Raw genomic sequence first — 14212 nt, 5'->3', positions numbered from 1 at the left:
TGTTGGCATCTTTTTCTCCCATTCTACTTTGGTTCGCTTAATCATCTCAGAAGAAACACACACACACACACGCACACACGAATGTGTTTTCAGTTACACGGTGGGATCTAGAAGAAAACCTCACAGGAGTTCTGCTTCTGGTAATTTGTTAACGTGAAGTTTCAAACAAGCTGCAGTGATTGGATTCATATTGAGTAGAAGGAAGGAAGGGAAGGAAGAAACATCTTTAAAATCTCACTGTCAAGAAAAGAGAAAGACAAAAAAAGAAAGAAATTCTAGTAAATGATGGCCCACTTTTTTTGTGCCCAAGAATTCTTAAAGGGTCGATTGTAAATAAACCCCAAAGCAGGGTAATAAATGTATGCATCCTGAAATCATACGTAAAGACACACAAATATGCTGAATGTTTGTTATACTGGTGTCTCAATTGGTGTCTTCTTTACATTCCAACTGAATTATTTTTAGGCCCTCAATCCAAGCCTTATTGTTAGTGATGTTTGGAGTTTAAAAAAACTGTGGTGGTTTCTCAGCTAATATATGGACACATGCCCTAAAGCCAGTTTGACCACACTCAGCTCATGCAGAAAAATAATGAGAAGCAATATATTATATTAATGATAGTAAGAAGAATAAAACTGAGGAGCTCAGTGCATTGCATAATTATCTCAGATGCCTCTTTTTTCAAACAGGAAAGTTCATAATGCATGTGTTATTCATGTTTCAAAACCATGCTGCTAAGCTAAGGGCTTGTTTACAAAGCCCATTTGAAAACAAAGTTTAAGAAACTTCCTGGAAGTTTCTAAACACAAAGTGGTTTAGAGAAAGGACACAATCAGTTTTACAGATTTGATCACTCACAGGGAAAAATAAAGCAGGATTCAAAACTTGGCACTTCTTTGGAATCTCTGAGCTGTCCGAGGAGCTAATAAAATATAGATCCTTTCCAGAAAAATGCACATGTAAATAAATCAATTTAAGTATAAAATAGGCATACAATTTGCTGCCTCATTTTTGTGCAGAAACAATCAGTCCTGGGGTACCTGGTTGGCTTAGTTGGTAGAGCACACAACTCTTGATCTCAGAGTGGGGAGTTTGAGCCCCATATTGGGTTGTAGAGTTTACTAAACCAATTGTATATGTATAAATCAGTCCTTGGGGCACCTGGGTGGCTTAGCCGGTTAGGTGTCCAACTCTTGATTTCAGCTCAGGTCATGGTCTCACTGTTAGACTGAGCCCTGCGTTGGGCTCTGTGCTGGCAGCGAGGAGCCTCCTTGCGATTCTGTTTTTCCCTCTGTCTCTGCCCCTCTCCCTTGCTCATGTGGGTGTTCTCTCTCTCTCTCTCTCTCTCAAAATAAATAAACAAACTTTAAAAATATAGTAAAAAATCAGTCCTTATATGTGACAAGCCTCCTTGAAGCTTAAAGAATATAAGTTGCTATAGACAGATGAAAGAGAATACAGAAAAGATGGTAAACATATAGAAGCTTGTTATACTAACAGCTATAACAGAATAAGATGAAATGACTTCAAGAGAAATTTATTACTGATGACCCAATGATTGGTATTAATAAATGGATTATAAAAGAGATGATTAGACCATTTGGGTGTCATCTGTAGCCAAAAGTGTTAACAGGAGCAACCATTATGCTGCCTGCCTCCAGGTGGGGATCCTATGCTATCAGATTAGAACCACTTTAATGAAGCAATTCTTATGCATGGGGCTATGTGATTTGAAAGTGCATTTATTCCTTTAACAACTATTTACTGAACACATATTACATGCATAGCTCTGTGCTGAATGTTGGGCACACAGTAATGATTAATGCAAACATCTTGTCCTCAATGAGCTTACAGCATGGTGGGTAGCCAATTGTAAATACATCTTCAAAAGAATAAATACATGATTATAAACTATGGTAAGTGTTCTGAAGGAAACGCAAAACTAGGGGGACCATGTTCCAAATGGAGGAAACAGCATATACAAAGCCTTAGAGGTGAGAAAGCACTTGGTATATTAGAGAGAGGCTGGTATGGTTGAAATACGTTGAGTGAGGAAGAAGAGTGGCATGAAATAAGATCAAAGAGGTCATCAGGATTAGAGTAAGTAGGACCCTTTGGGACATGATGAAGATTTTGTACTTTATTCATGATGATGTGGGAATCTATCGACAGGTGTAAAGTTGAGAGAGACATGATCTGATATACATTTATTTAAAAGATCATTTTGGCTATTTAATGTGGCCTGGATGAAGGAAGAGCAAGAAGGGAAACAGTGGCAGTGATGGTACTCTGGAGAGACTGGTGAGGGCGTAGTCCACCCATAATCTCTATTAATTTACCCCTACACAGACATACACACACATGCACACATTCCACTCTAAGCTTCACCAATAGGGCCGGCTTTGTGGACATGCACCATGTTCTGTCACACAGGGTCCCACAGTTGGTTTAATGCTCTGTTTGTCACTGTTTTGAGATTCTTAATAATTTTTTAACAGAGGATCCTACGTTTTCATTTTATATTGGGCTCTACAAATGATGTAGCCAGTCCTACTCATCAAAAAAAACATGCAAGCTAAGTAAAAGCAGCCTGCAAACTCTCACAGCACCTACTTACACTCTAGCTGCTAATGTCAGGGGTACTTAATATGTGTCAGGATTCAACTATTCATATAATCAACATGTGTGAAAGCAACTACTGGACAATTTCCATCAGCCATCAGTGAAGCCTCCTTCCTGTACCCCAAACATACACCCAAGGCAGAAACAGTGTGTTTGCTATACAATTTAGTTTGAAGATAAGGTTCATTGCCCGCTTACCGTCCTTAAGTTTTTTTTATCTACGTGGAAGATCTAGAACCACCAATGAAGGAGGGACATCAGTTAGGAAGTCATAGCAATAGTTAAGGTGGAAGGTGGTAGTGGCTCAGATAGTGGGGTGACAATGGGGGTCAAGAGGAGTATACATATTTGGGAAGTGGGATCAATAGGACTGAGTGATGAATGGGGGGCTGAGAGAGGGGCATGTGTCGAAGGTAACAATCATTAAGATTTTTACCTAGGCATCTGAAAGGATGGGGATATGGCAATGGATCAGGCAATTTTCTAAATCGTGTCCTTTGCTACTGTAAAGACCATTTTAAGAAGTCCAAGCCCTGCTTGTGGACATTTGGTTAAGTCTAACTCTCATATTGCCTCTCTGAACTGTAGTGGCTAACCACAGGAAGCACTTGAAATGACTGTACAGATCAACCACTCACTCCGCAACAGCCAACTGTAGGAGCAGAGGGCTGATAATTCTTGCTCACTAGTAACTGGCTGCACTTTTGTCTTCTAAAGCATAGATGAAAGGCATATGCTATGTTGCATATTCTTCTTCCCTTCCTGCTCCTGCCTGCCTTCAGTAAAACAAATCTGGGTTTTACTCCCTCACTCTTTGGTGAAAGGTGATGGTGGTTATCTCAAGGGGATGGTCTGGCCTTCAGCCAACCTCAGTAATCAGGTGCCTTGTTAGGGCTTATCAGTTTCAGCAGATTGGTAGTTGTTGGCTGAGAAGCAAAGCACAGCTCCAGTGTATGCTAAATATGTTCACATGTGTATATAAACACATGGTGCCTTTATACATATACCTGGGATATGTCAAAATCCCTATGCTACAAAACACCCATTTGCAAATGGAATGGCAGCCCCCCTATGACTCAGCAGATGGAATATGCCTAACAGCACACAATGTTTTTTTTTTTTTATTAAAAAAAAATTTTTTTTTTTCAACGTTTATTTATTTTTGGGACAGAGAGAGACAGAGCATGAACGGGGGAGGGGCAGAGAGAGAGGGAGACACAGAATCAGAAACAGGCTCCAGGCTCTGAGCCATCAGCCCAGAGCCCGACGCGGGGCTCGAACTCACGGACCGCGAGATCGTGACCTGGCTGAAGTCGGACGCTTAACCGACTACGCCACCCAGGCGCCCCTTTTTTTCTTTTTCTTTTTTTTTTTTAAAAATTTTTTTTTCAACGTTTATTTATTTCTAACAGCACACAATGTTTAATTCTAGGCTTTGAAAACAACTAAGCTTCAATTAAAAAAAAAAAGTAAGTTAAAATTATTCATTTATTTAAACAAATTTTTTAATGTTTATTTATTTTTGAGAGAGACAGAGTGTGAGCAGGGGAGGGGCAGAGAGAGAGAGAGGGAGACACAGAATCTGAAGCAGGCTCCAGGCTCTGAGCTGGCAGCAGAGAGCCCGACGTGAGGCTTGAACTCACAAACTGTGAGATCATGATCTGAGCCAAAGTCAGCCACTTAACCAACTGAACCACCCAGGAGCCCCTAAAAAGTTAAAATAATTTAAACCCACACTTGTTAATAAAATAAAGCTCAACATATTTAAAAAGTAAAATGGGACTCCTATGTCATGCTATATACAAAAATTAACACAAAATGGCCTAAATACAAGCTAAAACTATGAAACTCTTAGAAGAAAACAGGAGCAAATTTTTATGACCTTGGATTTGGCAATGGATTTTTAGATATGACACCAAAAGCCCAGAAAACAAAAGAAAAAATAGATACATTATATTTTATATAGTATATACATACAATGGAATACTATTCAGCCATAACAAAATGAAGTACTGATACATGCTATGGAATGGATGAAGCTTGAAAACATTATACTAAATGAAAGAACCCACAAAAGATCACATATTGTATGATTCCATTTACAGCAAATATCCATAATAGGTAAATCCATAGAGAGCAAGCAAATGGTGGTTACCAGGGGCTGGGGGAGGAGAAATGGGAGTGGCTGCTTACTGAGTATGATAGAAATTATTTTGGAACTAGATAGAAGTGGTAGTTATACAACATTGTGAATCTACTGAATACCACTGAATTGTACTTTGAAAGGGTTAATTTTATGTTATATGAATTTCACATTAATATATTATTTAAAGTTTTATTTAAGTAATCATTATACCCAACATGGGGCTGGAACTCAACACTGTAAGATCAAGAGTTGTATGCTTTTCTGAGCCAGCCAGGCACCCCTTTGCCTTAATTTAAAGACACATAAAATGGGGAAGGAACATGACAGTTGCCTTAAAAATCTGAAAGTCTAACTAAAAGATTTTTATTTCTGGGTAGTTCCAGAGAGAATAGGGGAAGTTACAGAACAACTGTAACATAATGAGTAAGACCTTTCTAATAGGGCTTTTAAACAGTGGAATGCGCGGCCTCCCAAGGAAGTAAGGTTATGTCTTACTGAAAGTGATCAAGTTGGATGATGAGCTCTTCAGGGAAGTTATAGAGAGGATTCTTACATGAGGTGTGACTGAGGCTTTTTTGGTTTAATTATTTTCAAGTTCAATCTGTTATCTTCTTTCCACCCCTGTAACTAGACTGATTAAGTTTGACCACAAGCAATTTGCATACAAATTCCTAGAGTTAAGGTATTCCTTCCTGGGAATTTTAGTTGTAGTGTAGCCCAACCCTCTCAATTTTTGGATGAATAAAGTATGGCACAGAAAGAGGAAATGATCAATTATACTTTCAGAATTGAAACTCCAACTCTCTGGACTCTGAGTTCAGAGTTCAAGCTATAGCAACTTCCTGTTGGTAGTTGAGGGGAAACTGTACATTCACTCTTTAAATATATTTGTTAAGCACCAACTGTATACCACACAGATGTAAATGGTATGGGTCAAGTCCTCAATTAGTAAAGAGTAGCGATAAGCAACCACGAAGATGATCACATTTGCAAACCATGGAGATGCCCAAAACTTCAGCCTATCCCCTGTAACTTATCCGACTACTAAAACTTCCCCAGATACTAACAAATGACAAAACAAACTCATCTGGGTGTTTCACCAGCCAAATTTGAAATGATCAATACTAGCAGCCAAAAAGAAAGTGACCTAGAGAATCTCTAGTGAGACCCACTAATTCTTTGTATTGCGTGCTTGAGTGGGTATGTGGGAAGCCACCACCTGCTCCTGCTGCAAGAGCCCTGGACCGCCGCAAGGGCAGAAAACCTAGGCGGGAGGGGCTCCCTTGGGAGAGACAAAGCCTCCTCCCTCACACTCTATTGGACCCGGCCAGTTCAGGAGGATCCCGGGGATGCCGCGTTCTTTGGTGGAATCCAGCCACCCCCACCGGGCACTCAGGGGGAAGCCCAGGCCAACCGCCCCCAGTCCACCCAGCACTGAAGCACGAGGCGCCTCAAGATTGCGCAAAAGCCTCTCCCTCCCCCGCCTGCTCGGTGGCATGTTCCTAAAATTCCCATCTGCACAACATAAACAGGAAACGTGCAGCAAAAGCCCTGGCAGTGCAAATTCCATGCTGCAGTCGAGGGCGGGAGAATCTCGTCCTTGGTAGGGGAGTAGTGGGGGGAGGGGAAGAGCCAAACTTTTCAGGAGACCCCTCAACGATCCTTGTCTCTTCTTCCCAGATCCAGAAAGAAAGAATAGAGAAGGCGGAAGGAAAGGACTCCCCGCTTAGGACAAAAAGGGGAGGGGGCGGGGGGTGGTGGGCCACGAAAGGGCAACTAGGCTTCCAAGTGAACCACCAGGAGCGGCTGCGGTGGCGGGAATACGTCCAGCAGCCCACTCTACTAAGCCAGCAGTCCGAGCGACCCGGGGAGCTGCGGGGTGGGCTCACCCTTGGCCACGGGTCCGGGAGTCTGCGCGGGTGGGGGCGGGGGAGGAGCAGGCGCTCGGCTTAGCGCAGGCGCACAGCGCGCCTTGGTTGTCAAACATGGCTGAAGTGCCGCCGCTGCTGCTACTGCTGCTGCAGGGAAAATGCTGAGCCCTCCCGGGCCCGGTGGGCGGCGGCGGCAAGGGCGGCGACGGGCACCTGCTTCCCGGGCGCTGCGGCGGCGGCCATGGCCCGGCTGGCCGACTACTTCATCGTAGTAGGCTACGACCACGAGAAGCCAGGTAAGGGTGTGGGGCGGGCGCCGCCCCCGGGCCTCCCCGCCCCCGTCCCCCCCCCCCCCCTCCCCGGCTGCTGTCCAGTGGGCTCTGCGGGGCTGGGCGTCGCAGCAGGGAGGCGGGGAGGGCCGGGCCGGCCGCGGCGGAGCGGGAGGTCGGTGTCCGGCCTTCGTGGCTGGGCTGAGCCTCACGGTGGGCGTGAGGGACCGGCACGAGGGGAGGGGGAGGGGAGAAGAAGGGGAAGAGGCCGCGTCCGCGGGGGCCCAGGGAGGCCCAGCTGGGGGCGAGTCCGGGTGTTGCGACCCTCGCTCCGGAGGAGGCCGGGTACCAGGGGCAGCGCCCTGGTGCCCGCGGGATTGGGCCAGGATCTCAGGGCTAGGAGGGCAGAAGCCAACTGTGTTAAGTTCCTCGGGGATAAACTACTGCCCTGCATCCTGAGTGAGTAACGAGTGACGCAGGGGGCTGTCCTCTCCAAAAGGAAATGCTGAGAGAGTCCAGTGCTACCTCACCCCTTCCTTGTCGGAGGCCTGTCTAGTCACCGCCCCAGTGAATCCATGGTACTGGGGAAGGGGGTCCTTGCAGTTTTAAACGTTTCTAGGAAATGCTCCCTGTTCTTTCAGGACAAGATATGATAGTCATTTCAGAGTGTCTGAGCACTATCTTTTAAGTAAGGACAGTCATCCAACCGCTGAAGGTCTTAATGTGTGACTAAAAAACCTTTTTTTGGATTAAAAAAGTCTTTTTGAGTATAATTGACACACAGTGTTTAATGCGTGTTCTAATCTTCTAATTCATCGCAAAATTTTCTTCATAAGGAACAGTTTGGCAAATGCATTGAATTTTAATTTCATCATTGGACTTCTGCAACTTAAGAAAATTCAGGGTTCATGCACGTTTATTTTTGTATTTGCATTTCTTTGTATTCTGTAGCTAAGCATAATGTAATAAATTGAACTAGGAAACACATGTATTTCAGGTTAATTCCAGTTGAACATTTGCAAGGAATTTTATACAGCAGCTGGTAGTCCCTACATCTTTCAGAGGAGATGCTGAGATTGTGTTTTGCTGATGGTTACAGTCATCTGTAGCGTCAGAATGTCATTGTGCTACCCATTCTCTGTCAACTCCTCCTTTCACTATTACTCTTCTAATTTCCTTCAGTGGGAAATTTTTATTTAAAAACTTTTTTTTTTTTTTTTTTTTTTTTTTTTTAATGTTTACTCGTATTTGAGAGAGAGAAAGAGCGTGAGCAGGGGCGGGGCAGAGAGAGAGGGAGACACAGAATCCAAAGCAGGCTCCAGGCTCTGAGCTTTCAACTCAGACCCCAATGCAGGGTTCAAACTCACAAGCCTCAAGAGCGTGACCTGAGCAGAAGTTGTCGCTTAACCGACTGAGCCACCCAGGTGCCCCAGTGGGAAACTTACATTTTTTAATCTGTCACTACTCATGACCTAATGGAGGTCAATTGTTAAGAGAAGGGGTTGGGCTGTATTTAAAGTATCTTCTGGCTCCAACATTTTCTTATTTCCTAGTAATTTTGCATTCTGCAGTCTCTTACCAACAATATGGAGAATCACAGTTTATTTATTTTTTTTAATATTTATTTTTGAGAGAGAGCATGCAAGTCGGTAGGGACAAAGAGAGGGGGACAGAGGATCCGAAGCAGGCTCCACACTAACAGCAGAGAGCCCAATGTGGGACTCAAAGTTACAAACCCTGAGATCATGACCTGAGCCAAAGTGGGTGGCTTCTCCGGCTGAGCCACCCAGGCACCCCAAAATCACAGTTTATTTTTAACATTATTTCATTTTTAGCAACATTGTTTTTTCTCACTTAAGAAAATTGAAACAATCACAAACTTGCAGAAACTTGCAAATAAGGTAGGAAGAACTTTTTTCCCTGAACCATTTGAGAGGAAGCTGCTGACCTGATGCCGTCATTCCAGAATGCTTTAGTGTGCATGTTTTTACAAAAAAGGATATTCTCCTTTAATCACAATACAATTATCAAAATCAGGAAATTTCTGTTGATATAGTACTCCATCTAGTTTTAAGCGTTGTTGATAGTGCTATTAATCTTTCTACTGGCAAAAGGATCCCATTCAGAATTATATGTTGCTTTTATTAGTCACGTCTCTTTATTCTTCGGTCTGGAACAATTCCTTCATCTTCTCTTGCTTTTCATAACCTTGACACTTATGAAGATTATAGGGCAGTTATTTTGTAGAATGCCCCTCAGTTTGGGGTTATCTGTTCCCCAGTGATTAGATACATACAGGTTATGTACTTTGTGTAGAAATATCACAAAAAGTGATGCTCATTGCAGCCTATCAGGTGGTACACAATTTCAGTTTATCCCATTATTGATGATTTTCACTTTGATTACTTGATATAAGCAATCCCTGCCAGGCTTCTTCGTTATAAAGTTAATATGTAATTGTTAATTAATAGTTTTGTGAGGAGTACTTTGAAGCTCTGTAAATATCTTTTTCCTCATCAAGCTTTTCTTTTTAAATGTTTACTTATTTTTGAGAGACAGAGAGAGAGAGCCGGGGAGGGGCAGAGAGAGGGGGAGACACAGAATCCCAACCAGGCTGCAGGCTCTGAGCTGTTAGCACAGAGCCCCACATGGGGCTTAAACTGCAAGATCATGACCTGAGCTGAAGTCAGATGTCAGACTCTTAAACTGACTGAGCTACCCAGGAACCCCTGTATGATTTTTTTTTTTTTTAGTGGATTATATTCTGTTACTATTTATTTTGATGTTTAGGTTGTTTCTTATTTGGCCAATGAGAGCCCATTCAACCTGGCTTCTGTGTCTTTATGACATATCCCCATCATTCTTTGAGCATGTCTTTACTTTTTGGCATGAGAAAGTTTATCCTATACTATATCTGCCTTAGTCCTGCAATTGGCCATTTCTCTAGGGTCCCTGAATCCTTTTAGTGGAGAATGATTTTTTTTTTTTTTTAAGTTTGTTTCTTTTTGAGGGAGAGAGAGAGTGGGGGAGGGGCAGAGAGAGAGAGAGGAAAAGAAAGAATCCTAAGCAAGCTCCACACTGTCAGTGCAGAGCTGGATGCCAGGCTCGATCTTATGACTATGAGACCATGACCTGAGCCTAAGAGTCAGACACTCAACCGACTGAGCAACCCAGGCTCCCTAAGAATGATGTTTTGAATTGTTTTCAATGTTTATTTATTTTTGAGAGAGAGAGAGAGAGAGAGAGAGAGAGAAACAGACAGACAGACAAAGCATGAGTTGGGAAGGGTCAGAGAGAGAGGGAGACACAGAATCCGAAGCAGGCTTCAGGCTCTAGGCTCTGAGCTGTCAGTGCAGAGCCTGACGTGGGGCTTGAACTCACAAACTGTGAGATCATGACCTGAGCAGAAGTTGGATGCTTAACTGACTGAGCCACCCAGGGGCCCCTGAGAATGACATTTTGAAGCTAAGATTTCAGTGCTAGTATTTTTATTGCTGTTCGGTTGTTAGTGCTCTCAGACCCTCTTAATGGATGAAGTTGGGGAATACATAGATGTATGTACACAAACACATTTACATATATTTTTATTTGTCTGTATATAGTGAAAATGATGAGTTTACACTAATACCTCCAATTTCAGTACGACCCTCCAGGGTCCATTCTAGTTTTTTTTTTTTTTTTTTTTTTTCATATTTGTAATACTCTTCTTTGATAGTGAGAAATCTCGTTTCCATTATCCTTAATATATTTATTCAATCCTCCTGTATTTGACCAATCTTTCATATTTGCTACCTCCTCCTCCTCTCTTGATGCCTTTCTTTCTCTGCTGATTCTTCCTTCTATCCTTCCCACTCCACTACCCTTCTCAGGATCTAACAGCCTATACCAGGATATCCTGATAAAGGGACACCTTCCTCAACCTACTCTGACTCCTCATATCAGCTTCCCCATTGTTTGTGGATATATTTCTCACCCCACTTAGGCGCTGATACCCCACACTGGGCTACTTTCATGTGAATACATCCTCTTCGCTCTGTTCACCCTAGTGTCCCATGCCAGGTTGCCCTTCTGCATTGACACCCTTCTTCCAGTACTTGAGCTGAGAACATTTTTGAACGACCCTTCCCACATGGACTCCTTACTTGGTTCACTTGGGCTCTGACAACCCGCACCCCACCCAGGGCTGTCATGACTACTCACCATCCCACAGCAGAGAAAAGGAAGATTATTTTTTATTTTTTGTTTTTTTTTAAGTAAACTCTCTGCCACATGTGGGGCTCGAACTCACAACCTCGAGGTCAAGAGTCTCATGCTCTATAGGCTGAACCAGCCAGGCACCCTAGGGAAGATTATTTTTTTAATTAACAGAATCCAGAAGCTTTTATAAACTATAGAATTTGGATAGTAAAATGTATGACTTTATTATAATTTCTTTACTTGGGATAATTTTTCTTTAGTCATGTTTATCAAAGTGTAATTTACATATAATAAAATCACTTTTTTAACTGAACAGTTTAAAGAGTTTTGACAGGTGTATACATAAATGTAGCCACTGCCACAATCACGGTATAGATATAGAACATTTCTGTCCCTACAGAAAATTCTCTCTGCCCCTGTGCTGTCAGTTCCCAACCTAGCCTCTGGCAATCATTGATTTGTTTTCTGTCCTTTTTTGTCTTTTCTTAGAATAACATCTAAATGGAATTATATAGTGTTTAAAAAAATTTTTTTTAATGTTTATTTTTGAGAGAGAGCGCGCGCTATCACGAGTGGGGAAGGGGCAGAGAGAGAGGGAGACACAGAATCTGAAGCAGGCTCCAGGCTCTGAGCCCATTGTGGGGCTTGAACTTGTTGAACCCTGAGATCATGACCTGAGCCGAAGTTGGGTGTTTAACTTACTGAGCCACCCAGGAGCCCCTGGAATTATATAGTGTTTTTAATGTCTGACTTTTTTTCACTTAAAAACATGTTTGAGATTTATCCATTTTGTATTTATTGTCAGTTGCTCCTTTTTATTGCTGAATATGATAGAATTTATTCATTCATCATTTGGCGGACATTTGAGTTTCCAGTTTTTGGCTATTATGAACAAAGTTATTCTGAATGTTTGCATACAGATCTTTGAGTGTTCATATGGTTTCATTTCTTTTGGATAAATACATGGGAGAAGAATTGCTGGGTCATATAGTAAGTGTCTGTTTAACTTTGTGTGAAACTGCCAAACTATTTTCCAAATTGGCTGTGCCATTTTGCATTCTTTCCAGAAATGTATAAAAGTTCCAGCTGATCTTTTTATTTTATTTATTTTTACTTTCTAAAATTGAAACTTTTTTTAGCGATTCTAGTGGATATGTAGTCATATTTCATTGTGGTTTCAATTTGCATTTTCCTGGTGACTAATGATGTTAATCACCTTTTCATGTGCTTACTGTATTTGAATATTTTTTTGTAAACTTTCAGATCAAATTTTTGTTCTTTTCTATTGAATTGCTTGGCTTATTTTAAAGGTTTTTTGTCTGTCTGTTTTTCACTTTCCAATACAAGTCCTTATCAGGTGTTTTGTAAATAGTTTCTTTCAATCTGTGGTTTGCCTTTTCATTTTTTTACGGTGTCTTTTGAAGAGCAGATGTTTTAGTTTGGGATCACTTTGAAGACATTTGAACACTCTTATGTCTTGAGTGGTCTCCTTTGAATAGTCCTTTTTATGTGAAGCCCTCTGTTGAAACTTATTGGAAGAAAATCCACTAAATCTGTGTACTTGTTTGAATTGTAAGTGAAGGGGCGCCTGGGTGGCGCAGTCGGTTAAGCGTCCGACTTCAGCCAGGTCACGATCTCGCGGTCCGGGAGTTCGAGCCCCGCGTCGGGCTCTGGGCTGATGGCTCGGAGCCTGGAGCCTGTTTCTGATTCTGTGTCTCCCTCTCTCTCTGCCCCTCCCCCGTTCATGCTCTGTCTCTCTCTGTCCCAAAAATAAATAAAAAACGTTGAAAAAAAAATTGAATTGTAAGTGAAGAACAAACCTAGTTCATTCTGTAAATCTTTATTATGAAGTTTTCTTTGGGAATTACTATGATTTTATTACCTGTCTCTAAAAGCTAATCAGATTATGATAATATGATACTGAAATATTGTATACTTAATACCACAGTTTTCCTTCATTTAATCAGTGCCCTCTATATATGTTCCTAAAGTTACTTTTCATTTAGTAACACTTTTTTTTAGTAATACTTCTTAGTTAAATTTTTTCATATATCTGCATTAAAATTGGGTTGAAAGACAACCTTGTCTTTTGAAAAATTGCTTTTACAAACTGTTAAAAATAATTAATGCAATTTGAATTGTATCCAAAACAATGGTAGCAGACACATAGTAGATGTTTGGTAATGATGTACTGAATGAACACACAATTGCTGAAAATATGGAAAATACAAAAAGCTATAAAGAAAGAGTGTGGTTATAAAAGAGTAACAGGAAGGGAGTGCTTGGGTGGCACAGTTGGGTAAGTATCTGATTCTTGATTTTGGCTCAGGGCATGATCTCACAGTTGTGACATTCCAGCCCTGCATCAGGTTCCGAGTTGAGCATGGAGTCTGCTTAAGATTCTATCTCTCTGCCCCCCTGCCCCTCTCTCTCCCCCACCCACATGCTCTCTCTCAAAATAATAAAACATAAATGAATTTTTAAAAGGGTAACAGGAGGAATTTTTATGTTGGTAGAACTATTTTGTTTCTTGGGGTTTTTTTCTTTCCTTTTTTTTTTTTAATTTAAATTATAGTTAGCATACAGTGCAATATTAGTTTTAGGAGTAGAATTCCATGGTTTTTATCACTTATATATAGTACCCAATGCTCATCACAAGTGCCCTCCTTAGTACCCATCATTCATCTAGCCCATCTCCTACCCACCTCCCTCCATCAACCTATGGTTTGTTCTCTGTCATTGAGAGTCTCTTATGGTTTGTTTCCCTTTCTTTTCCCTACCCCATATGTTCATCTGTTTTGTTTCTTATATTCCACATATGAGTGAAGTCATACAGTGTTTGTCTTTCTCTGAATGACTTATTTCACTTAACATAATACATTCTAGCTCCATCCACGTCATTGTAAGTGGCAAGATTTCATTCTTCTTGGTGGCTGAGTAATGTTCCATTATATATATGTATATGTATATATATGTACATATACATCACATCTTTATCCATTCATCAATTGATGGACATTTGGGCTCTCTTCATAGTTTGGCTATTGTTCATGCAATAGAACTATTTTGTATCTTGACTAGGTGGTGGATACATGAACCTACATATA

At 41.4% G+C, this 14212-nt stretch overlaps 1 protein-coding gene across 1 annotated transcript in view; it reads left to right on the top strand.

The window, feature by feature from the left end:
- The first annotated feature begins 6726 nt into the window (after positions 1-6726).
- SBF2 (SET binding factor 2) overlaps positions 6727-14212 on the top strand; it is a 505713-nt gene continuing 498227 nt past the window's right edge. The window contains exon 1 of the mRNA XM_043580629.1: positions 6727-6935. Within this exon, the coding sequence (XP_043436564.1) occupies positions 6881-6935 (55 nt within the window). The 5' untranslated portion in view covers positions 6727-6880. The remainder of the gene's footprint in view (positions 6936-14212) is intronic.

Source organism: Prionailurus bengalensis, chromosome D1 (assembly GCF_016509475.1).
Source record: "Prionailurus bengalensis isolate Pbe53 chromosome D1, Fcat_Pben_1.1_paternal_pri, whole genome shotgun sequence".
NCBI lineage: Eukaryota > Metazoa > Chordata > Mammalia > Carnivora > Felidae > Prionailurus > Prionailurus bengalensis.
This window is presented reverse-complemented; position numbering and strand designations above follow the sequence as displayed.